The 27500-nt window shown below is 42.3% G+C and overlaps 2 protein-coding genes across 5 annotated transcripts in view; both read left to right on the plus strand.

The window, feature by feature from the left end:
- Positions 1–27500, plus strand: part of LOC138980575 (ras-related protein Rab-32-like) — a 56700-nt gene that overhangs the window by 1641 nt on the left and 27559 nt on the right. Inside the window, exon 1 of one of the 4 annotated variants that reach the window (XM_070353468.1) lies at positions 3996–4017. The exons of 1 other annotated variant lie outside the window; for it this stretch is intronic. In XM_070353468.1, coding sequence (XP_070209569.1) covers positions 4012–4017 — 6 coding nt within the window. In that variant the 5' untranslated portion in view covers positions 3996–4011. Of the gene's footprint in view, positions 1–3995; positions 4018–13731; positions 14083–26282; positions 26658–27500 lie in introns of those variants that run through there. 2 more of the 4 variants (XM_070353465.1, XM_070353466.1) reach the window with 2 other exon arrangements.
- On the plus strand, positions 20160–25749 carry LOC138980739 (uncharacterized). The gene is made up of 3 exons (XM_070353642.1): positions 20160–20174; positions 25527–25604; positions 25650–25749. Exons 1-3 carry the CDS (start codon positions 20160–20162, stop codon positions 25716–25718), a joined length of 162 nt encoding a protein of 53 aa, XP_070209743.1. The 3' UTR covers positions 25719–25749.

A 27500-nucleotide genomic window follows, 5' to 3' on the forward strand; every position in this document is an offset into this window, starting at 1 on the left:
TGACAGCCTGCATGGAGCAGCCGGCCTTGACACGGTCGCTGTATGATTTGCACGACTCTGGTGTCAGTGACAGCCTGTATGAAGCAGCATTGGCACGGTCGCTGTATGATTTGCACGACACTGGTGTCAGTGACAGCCTGTATGAAGCAGCATTGGCACGGTCGCTGTATGATTTGCACGACACTGGTGTCAGTGACAGCCTGTATGAAGCAGCATTGGCTCTGTCGCTGTATGATTTGCACGACTCTGGTGTCAGTGACAGCCTGCATGGAGCAGCATTGGCTCTGTCGCTGTATGCTCCTTTGTCCTAATGATTGATGTCAAACATGTATTTCTTATGTGCATTGGCTGGAAGAATTAGTAGACGTAGTATGCCTAGCTTACGCTGATTTGTGTCATGAATAAGGCATTGTGTACATGATCCGCATTGCAAACTTTAAACTTTAGTTCGATTCGCCATTTCCTTCCTACTCCAGCAACTCAGACTCGTACTCTTATATCTCTGCCTTTGTCTTGACTGTTGAAATTCACTGCTTGTAGGCTGCCCACAGTACCTCTTGAGTAAACTCCAGAAAGTTCAGAACAACCCTGCCCGTGCAAGAGAGATCACACCACTCCCCACCTCAGAAAATGAGATTGACTTCCGGTAGACGCACGTATCCAATACAAGGTCTGTTGCCTCTGCGTTGGTGCTGTGGCCTCTACTGGTCCCTCATATCTCTCTGAACTCCTCAAAATGTACAAACCCACTCGAACCCTCCCCACAAAATGTACAAACCCACTCGAACCCTCCCCTCAAAATGTACAAACCCACTCGAACCCTCCGCTCATCCTCAGACAGCCTCATCTTCTGCATCCCTAAAGTCCACACACAAGTATATGGTGAACGTGCCTTCTCTGCGTCTGCCCCGCCTGTCTGGAACAACATCCCACAAAGTGTCCGTCATTCCCAATCACTCCCGCCCTTCAAATCTGCCCTACCACGTTTAACTACACTAGTATTCTATCCAAACGTATGCCACACACACAGAAACTGACACACACACACACACACTGGCACACCCATCTCTCTTTTTTTCTCTATATCCCCTCCCCTCTCTCTCTCTCTCTCTCTCTCTCTCTCTCGCCCCCCCTCCTCTCTCTCTCTCTCTCTCTCTGATTACCTAACTGCTTCACCATCTCAAACTGGCGCAGACATGTTAATCCTGTTTGTCATTTTTCCTCCAAAGAAATGTCCCAGACCATTAAGGTGTACGTCAGAAATGTCCCAGACCATTATGGTGTACGTTAGAAATGTCCCAGACCATTATGGTGTACGTCAGAAATGTCCCAGACCATTAAGGTGTACGTCAGAAATGTCCCAGACCATTAAGGTGTACGTCAGAAATGTCCCAGACCATTATGGTGTACGTTAGAAACCCTTACAGCGCAGGGGTTCCTTTTATCTAAAAGCTGTGGCGGAAAATAAAATGTTGACGCGAAGAAAAAAGAAGACCGGTCGTTTATGTAAATTGTAACCGTTGTATTTCTTGACAACCTACATATTTGCTTTTAATTTTAATCCTTTGTGTGATCCTCCTCCCAGATACTTGTGTCAGGCGCAGGAAGGTTAATCACACAAATGTATGAATTAGACGAGAGTCGGCCACAGGTCGTGTTTGACAGTTCACACTGTTTAAAACATGCAGGATCAAAACTGACTGTGTACACACCAAATCCAAAATAAATAAAAGTGCTAACGTTACAAAATCAAGAGTAACAAAAAAAAAAATGGCAAGATCATGGAACGTGTTCTTTTCAACAAAACAAGACATTCGCCAGTACGGTACATGGACCCAATGGTAGTGGACACACAGACAATAAAATGAAGCGAACATTTGTCTCAGAAAGCGATGGTTGTATTCAGTCTCTGTAATGATGGTCAGGGACATCTGGGATTCAAATCAAAACGTTCCATTACCTCGCTAGTCTTGGTTTTTTTATTGTTTTTTGTATTGTACTACACCTTATTTTCACCGTGTTCAACGTCTCTTCAACATTACCTCGCCATTCTTGTTTTTTTTTAATTTTATTGTATTACACCCTATTTTCACATCGTTCAATGTCTCTTCCACATGTTAATCTTTGTCTTCGCTCTCTTCCCCGTCTCGACATTTCTCTCGCGTCTCTTCTATGTCTCCGCCGTTTTGGGACAAATCTTGACTTTTTCATTTTTCTGTGACGTCTCCTCGACTGCGTTCCCTTTGACGTTTTGTGTGTGTGTGTGTGTGTGTGTGTGTGTGTGTGTGTGTGTGTGTGTGTGTGTGTGTGTGTGTGTGTGTGTGTGTGTGTGTGTGTGTGTATGTGTGTATGTGTGTGTGTGTGTGTGTGTGTATGTGTGTGTGTGTGTGTGTGTGTGTGTATGTGTGTGTGTGTGTATGTGTGTGTGTGTGTGTGTGTGTGTGTGTGTGTATGTATGTGTGTGTGTGTGTGTGTGTGTGTGTGTGTGTGTGTGTGTGTATGTGTGTGTGTGTGTGTGTATGTGTGTGTGTGTGTGTGTGTGTGTGTGTGTATGTGTGTGTGTGTGTATGTGTGTGTGTGTGTGTGTGTGTGTGTGTATGTGTGTGTGTGTGTGTGTGTGTGTGTGTGTGTGTGTGTGTGTGTGTGTGTGTGTGTGTGTGATATCTCTTCGACATTCTCACCTTTTACTACGTCTCTTGGACGTTTTCGACTTTCTGACAGAGTAGAGGTCATTGCTTTGGTGGAACAACAGCTTGTACCGATGGTGGAACATCACATGATCCAAGGAACCAGACACCACAGCGTTGTGAAGACTCTTCGCCTTTTCATCGTCCGCGCAACCACGCGTGTTGTGTCTGCGTCTCAAGGAGCAAGGGGAGATTTATCTAATCGGATTTTTTGTCTGATATTTTTTGTTCGCGTTATTTTATTTTATCTTTTGTGGGTGGTGGGACTTATACAGATGTCAATTTGACATGTTTGTGTCATCATGGCAGTTGGTCTTTTCAATTCCTAGTGTTTCCTTCACTGCACACATTAAAAAGACAGCTACAGAGACAGCTACAGAGACAGCTACAGAGCTTCATATTCATTGGCAATAGCATTCTGTTTACCCTCCACGATCATCGTTCCGTAACTGCCCTACATAACATCGTTCTACCTTTTCTTCTGTAATATAAATATCTACAGGTATGTGTTCGTGTTCGTGTTCCTGACCTTAGATGTTGAGATTTTCCCGCGTGTCGGGTCAGCCTTCAGTCGTTACTGCTATTGTCGACTTCTTTTTTTGAGAATTTTTTATTGTTTTGTCGGATTGATAAGGACACCTGGGAACGCGGCACTTCATGCAAATACGTTAAGATTTGGGAAGATGTACACAGCATACATCCAAAAACAGACACACAGAAAACACACACACACGCTGACACACACACACGCTGACACGCACGCACGCACACACACAAACACTGACACACACACACTGGCACATACACACTCAGACATGCACACACACAAACACACAGACAGACACACACACACGCATACACACACACACACACTGACACACACACACATACACACACACAAATATCCACACAGGAGACACACACACCGACACACACACACACACACACATGTACCGTACCCCCACACCCACCCTTACCCCTCCAGTCCTCATGATCCTCTGACTGTCCGTCTTCACCGTACGGCAATACTTGTTCCCCTCTTGCTGTTTCCCATGTCCCGTATACCGCGCGCCCTGTGCACTGTGACTGCCTCACGTGTAGGTAGGAAGCACGGCGCTGTCATTGCGTGGGGTACCGTACCGCGCCCTGTGCACTGTGACTGCCTCACGTGTAGGTAGGAAGCACGGCGCTGTCATTGCGTGGGGTACCGTACCGCGCCCTGTGCACTGTGACTGCCTCACGTGTTGGAAGGAAGCACGGCGCTGTCATTGCGTGGGGTACCGTATCCTTGGAGTGGCACTTTTTGTTGTGCAAGGCATTGCTGATGGAGGTAGGTGGCGGTAGCTCAGAAGCGTAACAATTAATTAATTTGTTAGTTCATACATTTTTGAGTCACTTGAGAAAAAGTGACTCTATGTAATCGGTCAGTGTTAGTCTGTCCGGCCGGCCGGCCGTCCGGCCGTCCGTCCGGCCGTCCGGCCGGCCGTCCGTAGACACCACCTTAACGTTGGACTTTTCTCGGAAACTATCAAAGCGATCGGGCTCATATTTCAGGGCCGGACTAGGCGAAGAGGAGGGGGGGGGGTTGCCAGTGGTGGCCCAGGGGGATGTCCCCCCTGGCGGCAGGGGCGGATCAGTTCATTTTATGACTGGTTTTTTTCAAAAGTATATTGTGAAGATATGGGTGTGAAGGCGCGAAGCGCCGAGCCGACGGCGCAAAGCGCCTAGCTTGCTAGGGGGGTCCGGGGGCATGCCCCCCCGGAAAATTTTGAAAAAAAGGATGCAAAATGGTGCAATCTGGTGCATTCTGAGGATGATCATTACCAGTTTCAGGCAGCAGATTTTGTCACTGATTAATACCCCAAAAATTGAAACTCAATGTAAAATAAAGAAATGCATACCTCATTCAATATTTTTATTTTTTGGCTGGGGGGGGTCCGGAAACCCTAGAACCCACCCACCCCCCCTCGTTGTGGGGGTCAGGGGGCGAAGCCCCCTGAAGCTGACGGGTAGGTCATATTCTGAGATAGGAAAATGGTCGCTCCTTGCATGAAACGGCATAAAATAAGCAATAATAAAAAAAAATTAAATAAGTAAGGTACATGTTTAGGCTAGGGGGGGGGTTGCGCAACCCCCATAAACCCCCCGGTAGTCCGGCCCTGTATTTTGTTTAGTCGTGACCTCCAATGACCTCTATACTTTAACGATGGTTTCCTTGACCTTTGACCTTTTTCAAGGTCACAGGTCAGCGTCAAAGGAAAAATTAGACATTTTATATCTTTTCTCGGAAACTATCAAAGCGATCGGGCTCATATTTTGTTTAGTCGTGACCTCCAATGACCTCTACACTTTAACGATGGTTTCGTTGACCTTTGACCTTTTTCAAGGTCACAGGTCAGCGTCAAAGGAAAAATTAGACATTTTATATCTTTGACAAAGTTCATCGGATGTGATTGAAACTTTGTAGGATTATTCTTTACATCAAAGTATTTACATCTGTAGCCTTTTACGAACGTTATCAGAAAAACAAGGGAGATAACTAGCCTTTTCTGTTCGGCAACACACAACTTAACGTTGGGCTTTTCTCGGAAACTATAAAAGTGACCGGGCTCAAATTTTATGTGAACGTGACTCATTGTGTTGTGAATAGCAATTTCTTCCTGTCCATCTGATGCCTCATATAATATTCAGAACTGCGAAAGTGACTCGATCGAGCGTTTGCTCTTCTTGTTTTTATGAAAATCAAAAACTGAGAAAAAGAAAGGTATGTGGTTGGAACGTTTAATTATCGACAAACACTATTTGAACAAGCAACGAGAGTAAATCTGGTACGACACAGCAAGCCATGTAGTATTCTATTTATCGTACATAGTGTACTTGCATGTATTTTACTCAAAACGTCCCGCAGTCGAGGCGTCCAAATTGAAGACGCTTCTTTTGGAACCTCATCTATTGCAAAACCTCGTGCACTCTTTGACATCAAACAAAGACACGTCACTCTAGAAAGTGTAGTGTGCCGTAAAAGTTCTAAAACTTCTACCGGGAGAAACAGCATAGTGTAAAAGGGTTTCCATAATGACGTTTGTCTCCGTGACTCTGGCATCATAAGCAGTCGAAAAGCAGGTCCCTGCCAAACTAGTTTGACATAACCTCATTTACATGATATACACACGTGTGGTTTGAACGATATTGTTATCTCATGAGTGGTCTCACTCACGTGTGTAGGATACAATCGTTATGCAACTTAGGTTCATTGGGCTTGTGTTACCGCGAAAATGTCACAGTGTCAGCGGCCACGGGGTTTCGGCCAACGTATTGTTTACTTTTCTTGGTGGAAGAGAACTGTAGTGCGTTCAGTTTCATTCTGTGCGTTTCACAGATTGATTAAATGTTGTAATATGCTTTGCGCGACTTGCTGAATATCGTCAAGGACTTACTCTACAATTATGTGTTGTTGTGTAACGATTATTTAAGCCTTGTTTTTGTATATATTTGTGTGTGTGTGGGTGGGTGGGTGTGTGTGATTTACTTTTGCGACATGAAGCGACTTCAAATGTCCCTTTTCGTGTATATTTCTGTAATGTCTTTTTGTTGATGAATCCGCGTGCTGTTATTGGCTCCAGTGGTTGTTGTGACTATCCGAGTCATTCAGTTGTCGACGTCGTCGTTGTCGTCGTCGTCGTTGTCGTCTTCGTTGTTGTCAAAAAAGAGAGAGAGAGAAGAGAGAGAGAGAGAGAAAGAGAGCGAATCGGAGACAGAGAGAGAGAGAGAATCTTTGTGCTGACATTCTGTGTAATTATGGCAATTGTATGAACTGCAAGGGCCTGTACCGGACAGGGAAAGGCACGGTATCGAGATGAGAAAAGCGCGCTTTAGTTTTCATACATCTGGGGCAGGGTGGAGGGGGTATGGGAGGGGAGGAGGGCGGTGTAGAGGTGAGTACCTCAGTGTGTGTTGTGGGTCGGAGGGAGGGGGGAGGGGGAGTTCTCACCTGGATTTGGGAGGAAACACGCACAGTCTCGTGACGGCCTGTGTACGGTGTGAATACCTGTAGAAATGTTGTGTGGTCCCTCACGAAGCCGTATCTCTTCAGTCACGGCTTTGACGACAGAGAGAGTGTCTGGAGATGGATAGAGAATGCTGAGCCGTTTGCTTTGCTTCTAATGTGATGTGAGAAGAATTCCAACGTTGAACTGCTGTGCACATTCTTGTCTATTGCAGAGTTCAAGGCCGTAGCTTGATTCCTCGGTGTGATTTGTGAATGGTAAAGTCACGTGTTTGTTGTGACGTTTGAAAGTGAATGCTAAAAGAGAGGTAAGCGCGAGTGACGCCAATGATTTGACGAGTGTGTGTGTGTGCGTGTAGCTAGCCTTTGCTTCCGCTTGGTTCGCCGAGTCAGTATACGTTAGTTCAGTGTGATCTATTTTTGACCCAAAAATGACACTTGACACAGATCGACACAGTCAGTGTTCGGCCTCCGAGCGTGAGCAATAACTGTCGCAATGTGTGTCACATGTCATATTCTGGTCAACATTACAAATAACATTTATGTATCGATCCATTTTAGTTAAAATTCCTTTTTATCTGTATACGATTGAAGGCACACGACAAACATGCAATCGTTTGTTGTCTCGGTCAGCCGCCTAAATGCCTCTGACGCCACATGGCTCAAGGAAAGGAAATCCAATGTTCAATCGATACATGTTGAGAATGTTGGCGTCAAGACTGCTACTTCCCCGAGTCTACGGGAGACTCGAGTGGCATTGTCTACTATAAACCTGGCTTTGTACAAACTATGATCATTATTTTTTTGCAAGAAGTAGCCTACATAGCTCAGGGTAGCTGCACTGATAATTGAATAACAATGCCTGGTTATTTCTTTCTGCTAGCCCGTCTGACGCCTTACACGGAAAATATAGAAATATCACGAAAAGATCATGATTCATCTATGACATACCTACATGAGAAAACGCCTTATGACAATCAGTTTCGTTAAACAAACGTTCTTGTAGTTGAAACAATGTTAGTTTGACAATGACAAATAACAATGCCGCATGCAAACAATAGGCCTGAAAACAATAGGCCTGAAAACAATAGGCCTAGGATCAATGGAGCATTGAAGATTGAAAACAATAGGCCTAGGATCAATGGAGCATTGAAGATTGAAAACAATAGGCCTAGGATCAATGGAGCATTGAAGATTGAAAACAATAGGCCTAGAATCAATGGAGCATTGAAGATTGAAAACAATAGGCCTAGAATCAATGGAGCATTGAAGATTGAAAACAATAGGCCTAGGATCAATGGAGCATTGAAGATTGAAAACAATAGGCCTAGAATCAATGGAGCATTGAAGATTGAAAACAATAGGCCTAGAATCAATGGAGCATTGAAGATTGAAAACAATAGGCCTAGAATCAATGGAGCATTGAAGATTGAAAACAATAGGCCTAGAATCAATGGAGCATTGAAGATTGAAAACAATAGGCCTAGAATCAATGGAGCATTGAAGATTGAAAACAATAGGCCTAGAATCAATGGAGCATTGAAGATTGAAAACAATAGGCCTAGAATCAATGGAGCATTGAAGATTGAAAACAATAGGCCTAGAATCAATGGAGCATTGAAGATTGAAAACAATAGGCCTAGAATCAATGGAGCATTGAAGATTGAAAACAATAGGCCTAGGATCAATGGAGCATTGAAGATTGAAAACAATAGGCCTAGAATCAATGGAGCATTGAAGATTGAAAACAATAGGCCTAGAATCAATGGAGCATTGAAGATTGAAAACAATAGGCCTAGGATCAATGGAGCATTGAAGATTGAAAACAATAGGCCTAGGATCAATGGAGCATTGAAGATTGAAAACAATAGGCCTAGGATCAATGGAGCATTGAAGATTGAAAACAATAGGCCTAGGATCAATGGAGCATTGAAGATTGAAAACAATAGGCCTAGGATCAATGGAGCATTGAAGATTGAAAACAATAGGCCTAGGATCAATGGAGCATTGAAGATTGAAAACAATAGGCCTAGGATCAATGGAGCATTGAAGATTGAAAACAATAGGCCTAGGATCAATGGAGCATTGAAGATTGAAAACAATAGGCCTAGGATCAATGGAGCATTGAAGATTGAAAACAATAGGCCTAGGATCAATGGAGCATTGAAGATTGAAAACAATAGGCCTAGGATCAATGGAGCATTGAAGATTGAAAACAATAGGCCTAGGATCAATGGAGCATTGAAGATTGAAAACAATAGGCCTAGGATCAATGGAGCATTGAAGATTGAAAACAATAGGCCTAGGATCAATGGAGCATTGAAGATTGAAAACAATAGGCCTAGGATCAATGGAGCATTGAAGATTGAAAACAATAGGCCTAGGATCAATGGAGCATTGAAGATTGAAAACAATAGGCCTAGGATCAATGGAGCATTGAAGATTGAAAACAATAGGCCTAGGATCAATGGAGCATTGAAGATTGAAAACAATAGGCCTAGGATCAATGGAGCATTGAAGATTGATAAGAATAGGCCTAGGATCAATGGAGCATTGAAGATTGAAAACAATAGGCCTAGGATCAATGGAGCATTGAAGATTGAAAACAATAGGCCTAGGATCAATGGAGCATTGAAGATTGAAAACAATAGGCCTAGGATCAATGGAGCATTGAAGATTGAAAACAATAGGCCTAGGATCAATGGAGCATTGAAGATTGAAAACAATAGGCCTAGGATCAATGGAGCATTGAAGATTGAAAACAATAGGCCTAGGATCAATGGAGCATTGAAGATTGAAAACAATAGGCCTAGGATCAATGGAGCATTGAAGATTGAAAACAATAGGCCTAGGATCAATGGAGCATTGAAGATTGATAAGAATAGGCCTAGGATCAATGGAGCATTGAAGATTGAAAACAATAGGCCTAGGATCAATGGAGCATTGAAGATTGAAAACAATAGGCCTAGGATCAATGGAGCATTGAAGATTGAAAACAATAGGCCTAGGATCAATGGAGCATTGAAGATTGAAAACAATAGGCCTAGGATCAATGGAGCATTGAAGATTGAAAACAATAGGCCTAGGATCAATGGAGCATTGAAGATTGAAAACAATAGGCCTAGGATCAATGGAGCATTGAAGATTGAAAACAATTGAAGTCTACTATCAGACAGTATCACGTGAGTCTCCGTGTGGACGGGGAAACTGTTTGCTTCAAAAGATAATTATGACACATCCTATTCAGATATTTAATGAGCTCAGTTTATATGAGACAGTGCCACGTGAGTGTTTCGTTGAGGAGGAAGCCGTTAAGACGCCAACATTCTCGTCATACACTACGTCGTCATGGAAGTTTGGCCTAACTCGTTTTACACAGTTTTTCAGGAGAAGGCCAAAAACGATTGTTTGTATCATGAAATAGTGTTTATATTTGTACCTGGTATGGATAGACGGATGAAAGAATGTTTAATCCTGTATTGTCAATCGTATTTAAGAGAATGTTTTTCATGGAGAATGCTTAAGGCTACTTAATCTAAATCCCCAAAACATCAAACTCGCCAAGAATCGAGTTACGCCAAAATTCCCGGACGACGACATACTTCAGTAAAGTAACATTCCGGACTGTTGGTTTTGAGTTTGACTGATGAAAGGGTGGGGGAGGGTGCAAGACCACAGACCATTGGGTCCAACTTCATGTCACAGACCATTGGGTCCAACTTCATGTCACAGACCATTGGGTCCAACTTCATGTCACAGACCATTGGGTCCAACTTCATGTCACAGACCATTGGGTCCAACTTCATGTCACAGACCATTGGGTCCAACTTCATGTCACAGACCATTGGGTCCAACTTCATGTCACAGACCATTGGGTCCAAGTTCATGTCATTCTTCTGTTTAGTTGCACAACTTGTCTACTTCGATACTGCGCGCGTTGTTTGGCTGACAAGGCTTAGATCGACCAGAGGAAAAGACAGGGAGTGATGAGGGATTCTTTCAACAAAATGTCCGAGAAGAAGCTTAGGCAGGAAAGGAAAGAGAAAGCAAGGATGTATTGATGGGATGGAGAGGTAGGGGTGTGGAGAGGTAGGGGGTGTGGAGAGGTAGGGGTGTGGAGAGGTAGGGGTGTGGAGAGGTGTGGAGAGGTAGGGGGTGTGGAGAGGTAGGGGTGTGGAGAGGTAGGGGTCATTCTGATCATCATCGCTCAACGGCTATCGCCAGTTATCTCTCTGACCGGACGCTAAAGTCCTACGCGAATCTATCAAAACAAGAATACAGAGTTATCTCCCATATGTTGTTCACGAGCAGTGTTCGCGAGGCGAAAATGATTGCAGATTGGCCGACTTCGACAGTGATCTCCGTTCTGTTCTTCACAGTTATGATAAAGACATCGTTCTAAAGTCAAAACAAGTCGAAATTTTGGGACTGCTGCCGGAAGGAGACCGTAATTTATTCCCCCCTCTGCTTCTTTCTCTCTGTAAAGGTGTAGGGCTAGTTATTTTTCGGTAACTTACCCAACAACCAAAATCACTTACCCAACAACGGACCTGAATCCTCGATAGCTCACAGGTTGATGAGTTAAGACTTTGAGGGAACTACTTTAGCGATTGAAAAGTTCCGAACGCTCCAATGTACGAAGAGGGCCCCAAAGGGGGGGTATCATCACGATCACGGGAAGGGAAATTTTAGCTTTCACGATCACAGTTACCTTGATTTTTGTTTTCACGATCACAAACACCTTGACGAATAGAGGATCATAGAGTGATACAGCTGTGAAAAATGTACGTTGAAAATAAAATGCTTTGCAATAATGCCCATCACGATCACGAAAACAAATGACGATCACGATCACGAGACTTGATTTTTTTGTCATCACGGATCACGGGCAAAGTCCCATCACGATCACAGAAATGGAAATTTCGGCAATCACGGTCACAGAAAGGTCAAAAAACGCCAATCACGATCACGATTTTAAACCCTTTGGGGCCCTCTACGAAATATACATCTCTAGACCAAACAATACAAACATACTGCATTTAAACTGGCAACTACAGGCTTGAAAACATTAATCTATTCTTCATATAAAATCTATGAGTTTGGTTGTTTTCTAAATCCAAATCTAACGATCAGTGCAGAGAAACTCGCTTTAGATCTCTTATGAGTGCACGCAAACTCCCAAGGCAAGTAACTCTCGTACGACAAGAGTAGTTCCCCTTCCAAATTTTCTGAACTGAGTTGCTTGGACAAGACTGCAATCCGACGGTTAGTTTTCGACCATATTTCATTTTATGAACAGATCACACGCAACCAAATGCACACATCGCATCAATTTAAAGAACATACAGCGGTTTCATACACTATTTTGCCCCAGAAAACGGAACTTCATACAGTTTTTAACGTTGGAACACGGGTGCAAAAGTTCGTCTGCTTGTCCCATTCGAAGAAAGAACATTTCCCAAGCGATACCAAAACATGACCAGAACACACACTATCTGCCTTTACCGGCACAGCAGAATAACAACATAACTGTGTACTTGATTTTAGTCCCAAACAGGGAAACTGACAAGAAGTGTTAACAGAATTGATTGATTTTCCCTGAACTATACAACCGCGCATTATTCAATCGCCAGCGCAGGTAGACTGGTTGAGTGATTTGGATTCGATCAAACTTTCGCACAAAAACTCCTCTTTTCTTTGAATAACTGAAGAAAGGAGGAATAAAGAGGTTACATACCTCGTCTCAGTGATTATTAAAAATAATGGTCTCAGTTCGCGGTCATGAAAAAGCTCGCTGAAGCTCGCATTTTTCATGATCCGCTAACTTCGACCATTATTTTTGATAATCACTGAGACTCGGCATGTAACCTCTACATATATGGTGTCTGCTCCAGCGAGCGCGGAAACCAAACGGTTGATTATCACGTGACACTTTTGCCATATTTAGAGTTGTTTGCACATTAAATACAGCCGCGAAAAATAGCTCGCTTGAAACTGTCTTACATGTCAATTCCTTTGTAATTTAAAAATTACACGACACCATGAAACATCATTATCGACGAACGCAAATCTGCTTACATCCATAACACATTACGAAAAGATCTAAATATGTAAAAAATCGATTTCCTCGCCAGACAAGGAAAACCAAGCCATCCTGTCAGGGATAGAATGAGCCCAACTCATTTTGACCTGAGTTCAGGATGAGGTAGGGGTGTGTAGAGTTAGGGGCAGTTCTTTCCGAACATGGTCTATTGAGGCGTCACTCAGTGGCATTCAACATCTAGTGTCAATGTCAACGAACTCAGTCATTGTATATGTTTTCGTGCAAAGTTGTTGGCGGCCGTATGATGTGTACATGTTGGTGAGCGATGTGAGCATGAAGATATGTTGCCTGACAGTGTGAGCATGAAGATATGTTGCCTGACAGTGTGAGCATGAAGATATGTTGCCTGACAGTGTGAGCATGAAGATATGTTGCCTGACAGTGTGAGCATGACGATATGTTGCCTGACAGTGTGAGCATGACGATATGTTGCCTGACAGTGTGAGCATGAAGATATGTTGCCTGACAGTGTGAGCATGAAGATATGTTGCCTGACAGTGTGAGCATGACGATATGTTGCCTGACAGTGTGAGCATGACGATATGTTGCCTGACAGTGTGAGCATGACGATATGTTGCCTGACAGTGTGAGCATGACGATATGTTGCCTGACAGTGTGAGCATGAAGATATGTTGCCTGACAGTGTGAGCATGAAGATATGTTGCCTGACAGTGTGAGCATGAAGATATGTTGCCTGACAGTGTGAGCATGAAGATATGTTGCCTGACAGTGTGAGCATGAAGATATGTTGCCTGACAGTGTGATCATGAATATATGTTGCCTGACAGTGTGAGCATGAAGATAGGTTGCCTGACAGTGTGAGCATGAAGATATGTTGCCTGGCAGTGTGCGTGACTGTGAAGTCGACTTCGCGAAATAAAAGTCACCCAGTTTCTTTAAGGCTTCAAGTGTGCTCCTGAAAACATCCTGTAGTGACTCAGATTACACAATTGAAGAAGGTGTGTGCTGATTGTGCAGCACTGCAGCAGAACTGAACTCATGGTGCACCAGTGGAGTTGTGACTTTATGCTGATCTAGTAGAATGCACCCTATTATAACTCGTGGTATTCAAGTGTCTGTGTATACTGCGAGTGATATTCTGATGCACTAGAACGCCTGCCCTACTATATACCAGTGAAGACTTGTTCTGACTGAATTCTGGTGCACGAGAACCTATAGCTCGTGACCTGCACGTGACGATGTATGCTTCAAGCGGTGGAATAGCACAGCCCGATATTCTGGCCCGGTCCTTCAACGCCGCCTTGGTGGAAAAGGATCCCAGCATGGTAAGGTATACACGGCAATGTCACACATGTACAGTACATGCTATCTTTATCTCCAGCAATAGATCCCAGCCTGGTAAGGTATACACGGCAATGCCACACATGTACAGTACATGCTATCTTTATCTCCTGCAATAGATCCCAGCCTGGTAAGGTATACACGGCAATGTCACACATGTACAGTACATGCTATCTTCATCTCCAGCAATGGATCCCAGCATGGTCAGGTATAGTCAAGTCAAGTCAAGTTTTTTATTGTTCATTACCCAGGGGCATTATAAACAATATTCGCAAATTCAAAAATGCACAAAGTACAAAAACAAAAAGAAAAATAGAAGATAAGAAAAGAAAAAATGAAAAAAATATTTGGAAAACAAAAGTACACAAACAGTGAACGCAAAATATTATAGTACAGAAAATGCAAACACACACACACACACACACACACACACATTGATTCTTGGCAATGGGGGACACAAAACGAAAATACGGTTAACAAATCCCAGCACTATGAAAAATTGCTACTAATTAATTTTATAAATTCCAAGAGTTTCGTCAACAATTTCTTATTTCTTGATACAAACAGTTTTTTGTATTTAAGTGAATTTGGTTTTTTCCAGTAGAATGGTGGAATAAGTTCTGCTCTTTTTTCATTGAAAAAGTCACAAACAAACAAATAATGATACTCATCTCCTATATCTTCTGATGTACATTTTCTGCAAATGCGATTCGCTCTAGGTATATTAAGGTATCTTTCTTTCTGTACTGGCAGGTTGTTATTGGTAGTTCTAAATTTCATGAGTGTAACGACTTTTTGGAACGACAAGGATTTAATGTAGTCTTCACACACAAAACTATCTTTAAACATTCTATAATTACAAAAAATGTCTTTTGTATCCATTTCTGAGAACCAATTGTGAATATACTGGTCATATAAACACCGCTTTACTTTTTCTTTAAACCAAGTAGATGTATATTGAGAAACAAATTCTTGTTGTATCCAAAACCCAGAAAGACCTATATCACTTAACGTTTTTTCTATGCATGACAGATAGTCAGAAGTAAACATCTTTTGCGAATATAGTCTATAGGTAAATCTGTAAGCAACACTTGAAAATTTATTTTTGTTAACTGGGTCAATTAGTTTATACCAATAACAGAGCATTCTACATTTCATATTGACATCTAAGGGATATTTTCCAAGTTCGCCAAAAACCATTGCATTAGGGGTGGATTTTCTTAGTTTGAAAACTATCTTATAAAAACGCAACTGCAGCTTCGTAGCTAAATCGCAAGAACCTGAACCCCAAATTTCACAGCCATATAGTAAAATCGGAACAATCATTTTGTCAAATAGATCAATCTGTATATCCACGGGCAATGAGAGTTGTCTACATGTGCGAAGAAGAGCAAACATAGCCCTTGACGCACGGTCATACAAATTTTTTTGTGCTACCGAAAATTTATTATTATAATTAATCTGTAACCCTAAGTACATCACATCAAGGACTACCTCAACTGGCTTATCATCATACGTAAATTTAGGTATAATTCTTATTTTACCCCCTGAAAAAACAATGACTTTCGTTTTTTTAACATTAATATTCAGTTTCCATTTCAAAGAGTATGCATTCATTTTATCTAAGCATTCTTGCAATTTCGTTTCAGACTCAGCACAAATCACAGTGTCATCAGCGTACAATAATACAAACAGTTGAAACATAACATTCACATCAGCATCATCCATACCAAGAGAAACAGCTTCTCTAGAGAGAGAAGTCAATCCATCACTAGTTTCCCCTAAATACGGCTTTAGGTCATTTAAAAACAAAGCAAAAAACAAGGGAGACAAATTTTCTCCTTGTCTGACCCCACAAATGCTAGGAAAATAACCAGAACATTCACCTTTAACTTTAATACATGATTTTGCTTTATCATACATATTTTTAACAGTTTTCAAAAAATTTCCATTAACATCAAAGCTAACTAATTTCTCCCATAAAAGTGCTCGCCGAACTTTATCGAACGCTTTCTCATAGTCGACAAATGCACAATACAAACGCTTTTTCTTTTGGAGAAAAAAATTTATAACACAATGCAGAGTAAAGATATGATCTAATGTTGAAAAACCAGCACGAAATCCTGTCTGTTCTTGACCTAACTTATCATTAAGTTCCAAGAAAGTCGATAATCTGGTATTTAAAATCGCAGTGAATAGTTTACCAAAGCAGCTAAGTATTGTTATTCCTCTATAATTAGTTGGGTCTGTTTGGGAACCCTTATTTTTATACAGCGGGATAATTTCGCCAATGGACCACTGAGTAGGAACATTACCAGACTGTAACACAACATTAAACAACTTAACAACAATATCAGTCATCCCGTCGTTAAAGGCTTTCAAATACTCATTAATAACTTTATCTTGACCACACGCTTTGTTGTTTTTCAATTTTTTTACACATTTTATAAATTCCTCTTTTGTAATGGGTGCATTCAGAACTTCATTATTTACACTATTATCACCAAACAGATCTCTTTCTTCATCCACATCATCTTCGTCACATTCCTGTAACTTTGTAAAGTGTTCTAAAAAAGCTGAGCAAGAAGGAAACTTAGTACTTTTGTTATTATTCTTATTCTTATTTAGCTCATTCCAATACGCCTTTGGGTCGCAAGTTTTCATTTTTCTTAGTTTCTTCAGAAATTCTTTATGATACAACTTACATTCTTTTTTTATTGTTGTTTTATAGTCCTTAAAGGCATTCTTCTTTTCATGCTCAGAAAAAATATTTCTAAAACGCTTAACTTTGTTTTTTGCACATACAAATATTTTCCTTTTTTCTTTACAAACTGCATTGAACCAAGGCTGGTGTGGTTTTCGTTTCTTACTATTTACTTGTTTTATCTTATTCTTTTTCTTAATTACTCCAATTTTTTCCGCAGAACGCTTTAGAATGTCACATATATTAGTAGTTACATTATCAATGTCCTCTGCAGACACATTAATAACAGAGCTCAACATGTTTGTTAATTGAATATCTATATCACTAATATCAGTTTCCTCTAAAGAGCTTGTGAAAGCTAACTTACTCCCTTCATTCCAATTTGGTTTTGTGTATTCAACTTTATTTTCGATATGCTCTAAGTTCTCATTTGGATTTCTCATGTCATTCACGCAATCAATACTTTCATCGTTTCTATCAGACTCATCGCGCCTAAAGAAAGATAGGGCGAGCGGGCAATGATCGTCCGAGTACATTTCACAAAAATCCAAAACAGCAAAAGTTTCAACTTTAACAAATAAATTGCTTGACAGAATACAATAGTCAACAACACTTTTATCTTTACAAGTACATCTGCCAAGGTTAGCATCATCACCAGCTCTACCGTTAGCAATTATTAAACCAGTTGTCCTACAGAAGTCAATTAACTTAAATCCAAAGTTGTTTGTTCTATTATCTTGTGAAACACGCTCACCAATATCCGTGATATCAAAGCCATTATCTACAACACCTTCTACATACTTATCATCATCGGACAAAATTTCATTCAAATTCCCAGTGCGAGAGTTGAAATCCCCTAAAAAACACACATAGTCGTTTTCCACACCAAAGTTTATGTATGCTTCCTCTAGTTCACTATAGACATCTTTATTTAGATAAGGCGAGCCTTCAGGAGGAATATATACAGCGCAAAAGAGTGTGTCACGACCAAGCACTTTCTTTCCCAACTTAAAAAATAGGGCATTCTCACACAGTTCAATATCCAAAAATCTATACCACATCTTTACGTCTTCCGATATCTTATGAGAAAGCTTTCTTTCTTCAAAAACAGTGATACTATCTGCGAAGCATTCACGTATAAGAACTAAGATACCTCCTGATTTTCTTCTAAATTTACCTCTATTTTTATAGAATGCTACATAACCTGGCACGTCAACTTTGTCTACGTCATCTAGCTTGCTTTCACTAAGACAAATTACATCATATTTCACAATGAATTCTACAAAATCAGGAAATTTCAATTTTGATATAACTCCACATACGTTCAGCGATAAACAGGAAAGAACATTATTTTTACTACTAAGTAAATCCACACTATCACCCAAGGCATCACTTCCAGACATATCACTACCATATGCGTCGAACGTATCAACCACGTCAACGCTACCCATACTAACATCATCATCACATCTATGCTCATTGTCAACATGCACATCAGACACATCCTCAGTACCAAGCAAAACATCATCACATCTAATTTCATTATCCACATGCACATCAGACACATCATCAACAACAAGCAAAACATCATCATCACATCTATTTTCATTATCCACATGCACATCAGACAAATCATCAGCACCATCAACACCAAGTGACACATCAACATTCACCTTTCTCTCTCTACCTTCATCCTCACCGCACATAGACTTCTCTCCACCTCCCTCTTCATCACCACCAACGCGCAAAGTCCTATCTCCACCTCCTTCTTCATCATCACCACCATCGCACAAAATATTATCGCCACCTCCCTCTTCATCACCACCGCCATCGCGCACAGTCCTATCTCCACCTCCCTCTTCATTATCACAACACATCAAAGTCCTCTCTATACACGGCAATGTCACACACGTACAGTACATGCTATCTTTATCTCCAGCAATAGATCCCAGCCTGGTAAGGTATACACGGCAATGTCACTCACGTACAGTACATGCTAATTTAATCTCCAGCAATAGATCCCAGCCTGGTAAGGTATACACGGCAATGTCACACACGTACAGTACATGCTAACTTTATCTCCAGCAATAGATCCCAGCCTGGTAAGGTATACACGGCAATGTCACACATGTACAATACATGCTAACTTTATCTCCAGCAATGGATCCCAGCCTGGTAAGGTATACACGGCAATGTCACACATGTACAGTACATGCTATCTTTATCTCCAGCAATGGATCCCAGCATGGTAAGGTATACACGGCAATGTCACACATGTACAGTACATGCTATCTTTATCTCCAGCAATAGATCCCAGCCTGGTAAGGTATACACGGCAATGCCACACATGTACAGTACATGCTATCTTTATCTCCTGCAATAGATCCCAGCCTGGTAAGGTATACACGGCAATGCCACACATGTACAGTACATGCTATCTTTATCTCCTGCAATAGATCCCAGCCTGGTAAGGTATACACGGCAATGCCACACATGTACAGTACATGCTATCTTTATCTCCTGCAATAGATCCCAGCCTGGTAAGGTATACACGGCAATGTCACACATGTACAGTACATGCTATCTTTATCTCCTGCAATAGATCCCAGCCTGGTAAGGTATACACGGCAATGCCACACATGTACAGTACATGCTATCTTTATCTCCAGCAATAGATCCCAGCCTGGTAAGGTATACACGGCAATGCCACACATGTACAGTACATGCTATCTTTATCTCCTGCAATAGATCCCAGCCTGGTAAGGTATACACGGCAATGCCACACATGTACAGTACATGCTATCTTTATCTCCTGCAATAGATCCCAGCCTGGTAAGGTATACACGGCAATGCCACACATGTACAGTACATGCTATCTTTATCTCCAGCAATAGATCCCAGCCTGGTAAGGTATACACGGCAATGCCACACATGTACAGTACATGCTATCTTTATCTCCTGCAATAGATCCCAGCCTGGTAAGGTATACACGGCAATGTCACACATGTACAGTACATGCAAGGTGTATCTCCAGCAATACCGGCACGGTTGGCCTAGTGGTAAGGCGTCCGCCCGGTGATCGGGAGGTCGTGGGTTCGAACCCCGGCCGGGTCATACCTAAGACTTTAAAATTGGCAATCTAGTGGCTGCTCCGCCTGGCGTCTGGCATTATGGGGTTAGTGCTAGGACTGGTTGGTCCGGTGTCAGAATAATGTGACTGGGTGAGACATGAAGCCTGTGCTGCGACTTCTGTCTTGTGTGTGGCGCACGTTATATGTCAAAGCAGCACCGCCCTGATATGGCCCTTCGTGGTCGGCTGGGCGGTAAGCAAACAAACAAACAAAAAAATCTCCAGCAATGGATCCCAGCCTGGTAAGGTATACACGGCAATGTCACACAGGTAGACTTTTCCCCCCATTAGAGCGACGTCCATTTCCTTGACTCTGTTACTGCAGCAGTCACGATTGCCATTCTTTCTTTCCTTCTTTCTTTCCTTCTTTCAATCTTTCGCTTTCTCTTGTTTTCTTTCGTTCTTTATTTCCTAGGCATCTTTTGTAGTTAATGTTTGTAAAGTGCTAAGCAGTAAGCAAAGTAAAGTAGTGCCATGACGACTATGCGTGCCATGACGACTATGCGTGCCATGATAAACGTCGATTTGATGCATGCGGATCGAGATGATTGTTTCAAAGCTTATCCAGTGTTTTTTTCTCAGAGAAATGTCTAATTAATTTGATTTATAAATTTAGTCAACTTTTGAGGTGTTTTTGTGAATCATGTATTTCAAACACACACACACACACACACACACACACACACACACACACACACACACACACACACACACACACACTTGTTCCATTGCCGTCCTAGTTCGCACCTGTAGTCGCAGCCTGCAGTAGAGTGGAGTGTTCGGTAGCAGCTGACATTCAAGGTCAACCAAACAACACGAATCAGACCTGCAGTAGAGTGGAGTGTTCGGTAGCAGCTGACATTCAAGGTCAACCAAACAAGACGAATCAGACCTGCAGTAGAGTGGAGTGTTTGGTAGCAGCTGACATTCAAGGTCAACCAAACAAGACGAATCAGACCTGCAAGATGTAAATGATGATTAAAACTACCTCGACTTGCTCAGTGAAAATGAGTCGCTTGTTTAGTAATTGAGAGGGGGGGGGGGTGAGGGGGTAAAAATGCTGACTTGTCTACCACGCAGATATGACGTAACCGCTATCATCAAAGTAAACTGTCACTCGTTCGACGGATCGCGGACCATGTAAGTCCCGAGCATTCACAACGACAGTCAAATAAAACTCCAATCACTTGTTCAGTGAAAGCGCGAGGCTGCTTGCAAAGTGTCCATTGTCTCGTCCCAGTTAAGGACAGGCTTTAACCAAAGTTGGAGTCCCTCTGTCTGCCTGTCTCTCTCTCTCTCTGCCTGTCTCTCTCTCTCTCTCTCTCTCTGCCTGTCTCTCTCTCTCTCTCTCTCTCTCTCTCTTTTTTTTAAATTTTTTTTAATTTTTATTTATTTAATTTTTTTTTCTAATTATTTTTTTGTTTTTGTTTGTAACTTATTCAGCCACACATACAAACATATTCTACATACATAAAAAGCAAATAAGCCTACAAAACCGCTCCAGTCCAACCACATTCCGCGTACACAATCATTACTTCCATCCCCATTTCGAAATATCGCAACAGGACCTCCAGATATATAACACGATCATATGTGTTCTCTGTTTGCATGTTTGTCCAGTGTTGTTTGCATGTTTGTCCAGTGTCTTGTCCCCACATAAAGCATATTAACTCTACCTGTCCCAAGATAGGCCAAATGGTTCTAAGAGGACGTTAAAACTAGTTATCATCATCATCTCTCTCTCTCTCTCTCTCTCTCTGACCATTGTTTTTATCTTTTGCATCAAGTCATGTTTCCGGCTGCGGAATAGCGGGCGGGATACATGTTGATGTTGACTAACGCGCCTTACCTGTACAGTGGTCCCAGGTTGTCACTCTCAATTCCATATACAAATTCTTCGCTTACACGCCTTATATCATTATTACGATTTCCATGAGGATACACTCATTAAATTCATAGCGCATAACAATGTCGACCCTTTTTTGTAGAGTTGTGCGCATGCTCATGACGCGGTGATAGCGTGTGACGCCAAACTCTCACGGTGCGCGTGACTGGGCATGCGCACTGATGGTGTTGACAGTCCGGGTGAACGGGGTAGGGGTGGGGGAGGTGATTAGGACAACCACCGAGGTAGGAGTTATGAGGACTGTCGAATGGGGAACATGACAGTTTGAAGATGTTGATGAGAAAAAGGTCACATTAGTGCGTAAGGGACAATACATTGGGTGCATATTATATATGTGTCTTGGGTAAGCCCAGCCATCGTGTGTGTGTGTGTGTGTGTACGCGCGCGCGTAGTACTGATTGTTAGAAAGTCCTTAATTTGTTCCAACCGATTCCTTTCCGGTATTTTCAGATTCTAATTGGTAAATACCAGAAGTTTACTGGTCGCTCCTGCTAAAAGTGGCTCAATGGACTATATGTGCGTGTATTGTGCTAAAGAAGCGTACGCACACACCTCTGTGCAACAGCTCGTGGTGTCTTTCAGGTCATCGTGCACCGTGTTGCCCGTGTTGCCCGTGTTGCCCGAGCCTCAGTGTTCGCTACATGACTGTGTCGCTTGCCGGAGTGGCTTTGATTGCTTCGGGATGTCATTTGGTCCCCTCCCCTCCACCCACGATTGTACCGCCCTGTTTTTATAGTGCAATGGATTCTGGGTTAACGTGCAACACATTTCTGTCTGACCTCTATTTCCAGTCTACAAGTTGTGCAGGCAAAATACGTTTTAATGGTGTACGGCTGGAGGGGGGGGGGGGGTGGAGAAATAGTTCGGGCATGGAGGGGAATGGTAAGGGGGGGGGGGGGGGGGGCTTTACAAGAAAGCCTGTTGGTGGTAGCCAGGAGGGAAGGGGAGAGGCTGCGGGTAGTGGGTGGGGGGGGGGAGGGGGGTGTTGAAAGGAGGGACAGAAAGGAACCCCACATCATTAATGTCACCTCATGAATTTCTTGCCGGCTGATGGAGCAGTGTGAGAAAGCATTTTGATACAGTGGACGTCTTGGAACCTTGCTGGGCCACGTTTCTTCTCCCGGTGGATGTGTTAGTGAGGATCTACACCGACATTGGTGACATTGGTGACTCGACACTCCGCGCTGGTATGGTCTCTTACCTCGTGTAGAGCTGCTGGACATGATATTGCCTTGTAACACTGGGGGAAAAACGTAGCACTCGGTTGTGACGTACCTGGGTTTGTTAGTTGCCGTCAGTGTTGCCGTCAGTAGTGACTGACCTGGGTTTGTTAGTTGCCGACAGTGTTGCCGTCGTGACTCTCAAACCTGTGAGTGTAGCCGGCCTTGTGCTTTTTACATTGCCCTTGTGCTTTTTAACATAGAGGAGGAATCGAGACGAGGTGTGTGTGTGTGTGTGTATGTGTATGTGTATGTGTGTAGAGCGATTCAGAGTAAACTACTGGACCGATCTTTATGACATTTTTCATGAGAGTTCCTGGGTAAGTATCCCCAGACCCCCCGCGGGTTAGGGGGAGTCCCATATTGGTTGGGACGAGAAAGAATTTACCCGATGCTACCCAGCATGTCGTAAGAGGCGACTAACGGTTCTGTTTCTCCTTTTACCGTTGTTAAGTGTTTCTTGTATAGAATATAGTCAATGTTTGTACAGATTTTAGTCAAGCAGTATGTAAGAAATGTTAAGTACTTTGTACTGAAAACTTGCATTCTCCCAATAAGGTAATATATTGTACTACGTTGCAAGCCCCTGGAGCAAATTTTTGATTAGTGCTTTTGTGAACAAGAAACAATTGACAAGTGGCTCTATCCCATCTCCCCCCTTTCCCCGTCGCGATATAACCTTCGTGGTTGAAAACGACGTTAAACACCAAATAAAGAAAGAACGATGTTTGGTGGTTTGTTGACAGACCAGCTTTTTTGTCGGTCCTCGGGGGGCATATCGACTTTTGTTTCATATTTCCCTCGGACCGACAAAAAAGCTGGTCTGTCAACAAGCCACCAAACATCTTATAGTGTTCACACTGGTTGTACAGTAACCATTTAACGCGTAGGTCAGTTCAGGATAAGTAAACTGTTGTGTTACTTTTCACGGAGTTGCTTTAACTTCATGGGCATACAAAACAGATAACAAATCCTAGAAGACGCCAGATTGCGGGACATTTTGCTTATTGTCTGAGTGTAGTGTTGTGGCCCTGAACACGGCGAGACCTCTTGACGATTTAATGGAGGGCTCTAATCGACCTCTTCATCAGGCATGTGATTATGTTAATGGAATGATGTTAATGTGATTATGTTAATGCGTCTCTCTGTGTCACGTTTGTTCTAAAGCCTGGAACACGAGGTGTGATGTGCAGTTCTTCCACTGAACGTTTCTGACTGTGTCCGACTTGACGGCAAAGATCATTCTGTATAGTCCCCCATGTGTCTTGTGGTGTGGTGCAATTGTTGAACTGTGTCTGTTTGTGTTGAAATCATTGTGAAGCAGACGACACAACTGTACTGTGCAGCTCTGCGAATGTATCTTGGTATGTTTGACTTGGTCACAGAGATAAGTCAGTTTTTGCCCGACATATAGGCCTACTCTGTGACAGTTGGATTGTGTGTGTGCTGCTGTACCACAATCACAGATATACGTTGTACCTGCATTTGGCCGAAAACTTGTCTTTGTCAATCAAACAACAAGAACGGTTAGTTATTGGAACGTTTAATTTTTGACTCAACATTGACAAGACTCAACATTGACAAGACTCAACATTGACAAGACTATTGACAAGACTCAACATTGACAAGACTCAACATTGACAAGACTCAACATTGACAAGACTCAACATCGACAAGACTCAACATTGACAAGACTCAACATTGACAAGACTCAACATTGACAAGACTCAACATTGACAAGACTCAACATTGACAAGACTCAACATCGACAAGACTCAACATTGACAAGACTCAACTCAACATTGACAAGACTCAACATTGACAAGACTCAACATTGACAAGACTCAACATTGACAAGACTCAACATCGACAAGACTCAACATTGACAAGACTCAACTCAACATTGAAAAGACTCAACATTGACAAGACTCAACATTGACAAGACTCAACATTGACAAGACTCAACATTGACAAGACTCAACATTGACAAGACTCAACATTGACAAGACTCAGACTCAACATTGACAAGACTCAACTCAACATTGACAAGACTCAACATTGACAAGACTCAACATCGACAAGACTCAACATCGACAAGACTCAACATCGACAAGACTCAACATTGACAAGACTCAACATCGACAAGACTCAACATTGACAAGACTCAGACTCAACATTGACAAGACTCAACATTGACAAGACTCAACATCGACAAGACTCAACATTGACAAGACTCAACATTGACAAGACTCAACATTGACAAGACTCAACATTGACAAGACTCAACAGACAAGACTCAACATTGACAAGACTCAACAGACAAGACATTGGAACTGTCGCAGTCGACCCGTTTGGGGATTCACAGTTTTGTGCCAAGTGAGAGTGTTCTTGTCGATAGTGTTTTGTGCCAAGTGAGAGTGTTCTTGTCGATAGTGTTTTGTGCTAAGTGAGAGTGTTCTTGTCGATAGTGTTTTGTGCCAAGTGAGAGTGTTCTTGTCGATAGTGTTTTGTGCCAAGTGAGAGTGTTCTTATCGATAGTGTTTTGTGCCAAGTGAGAGTGTTCTTGTCGATAGTGTTTTGTGCCAAGTGAGAGTGTTCTTGTCGATAGTGTTTTGTGCCAAGTGAGAGTGTTCTTGTCGATAGTGTTTTGTGCCAAGTGAGAGTGTTCTTGTCGATAGTGTTTTGTGCTAAGTGAGAGTGTTCTTGTCGATAGTGTTTTGTGCCAAGTGAGAGTGTTCTTGTCGATAGTGTTTTGTGCTAAGTGAGAGTGTTCTTGTCGATAGTGTTTTGTGCCAAGTGAGAGTGTTCTTGTCGATAGTGTTTCCTGTTTCCTTAGTAGAAAAGTTATATTTTTTAAGACATTGAATTTCACAAGGATGTACATAGAAGCATCTGTTGGTTAACCGTGAAGGAGTACTACATAGTACATGTGCATGTTTGTTTAGACATTCACAAGGATTTACGGGGAAGCGCCTGTTTGACCTGTGTGTGTAGAAAAGTGATCTTTTTGAAGACAGTTATACGGATTTACCTGGAAGCGCTTGTTAGACCTGTGTGTGTAGAAAAGTGATCTTTTTGAAGACATTTATACGGATTTACCTGAAAGCGCCTGTTAGACTTGAGTTCGGAGTGGAGTATCTTCTATCTGTTGACGTGGTTGTTTGACTTGAGTTCGGAGTGGAGTATCTTCTATCTGTTGACGTGGTTGTTTGACTTGAGTTCGGAGTGGAGTATCTTCTATCTGTTGACGTGGTTGTGGATGAAGATACAGTCAGCAGCAACACAGATTGCTCCGTCGTTTGATTCAGTCAGCAGTAACACAGATTGCTCCGTCGTTTGATCAGTTCAGGAGGTGCTTTTGGAAGGAGACAAAGAGGATTTTGTGGATTGGTGTCGTCATGGTGTATCGCCTCGTGTAGTTGTGCATTGCACAAGTGTCTGCAGGCTGAGACTGGAGTTGTTGTGTTGGTGTGTGTGTGTACTTACTGGAGAGACAGCTGCTAGGTTACCTGGAGCTGTGACGTCACAGTGTGCACGCTAGAGTCATGATGAACGGGAGTGCTAACGGGCGAGTGTCTACGGGATCGTCCCTCAATACGGTAACGGTCTGTCTATCTGTCTGTCTGTCTGTCTGTCTGTGTCTCTGTCTTTGACTGTCTTTCTTATTCTCTCTCTCTCTCTCTCTCTCTCTCTCTCTCTCTACTTTTCTAAACATTTTCTAAATTTTGATGCGCGCAGAACATTTTTTCAAGCGCATGTGCAGTCTGGAATAGACTATGCATCAACCCTTTGGGATTCTGCAAGTGATGCAGCTTTAAGACCCCTAAAATCTTTGCACAGACGCGGAGTAAAAGTTGTTCTGCTGAAAAACAGCACCCTCTCTAATCATGACTACAAAAAAGCTGAAATTCTTCCACTTTCATCCAGACTAGCGTTTAACAAGGCAAGGTTTATGCATAAAATAGTTCTTGGACGTGTACCAGACTATTTAACTAAAAGAATATTATTAACTGAGACTTCATCAAGCCGCACGAAGAAACTAAATGTTCCCCTCCCTAGAATTGACTTGTATAAAACTAGTCTGGCATATTCAGGTCCATTTCTGTGGAATGGTTTACCAGTCTCTCTCAGACAGCCACTTTCTGTTGCCAGTTTTAGAAGACATACTTTTTTGTATATGCTTTCATCGTCGTGTGGCACTTAATGCCTCGATCAGGTACTGCTGTTTGATAAGTACATGAAGATCTACTTGTATAATCATTTCATTTCAGTTAAGTTTTTTTTTTTTAATGATTATGTGTACAATGTGTACATGTGTGTGTGTGTGTGTGTGTGTGTGTGTGTGTGTGTGTGTGTGTGTGTGCGTGCGTGCGTGTGTGTGTGTGTGTGTGTGTGTGTGTATGTGTGTGTGCGTGTGTCTGTGTGCGTGTGTGTCTGTATGT

Source organism: Littorina saxatilis, linkage group LG11, assembly GCF_037325665.1.
Source record: "Littorina saxatilis isolate snail1 linkage group LG11, US_GU_Lsax_2.0, whole genome shotgun sequence".
Classification (NCBI taxonomy): Eukaryota; Metazoa; Mollusca; class Gastropoda; order Littorinimorpha; family Littorinidae; genus Littorina; species Littorina saxatilis.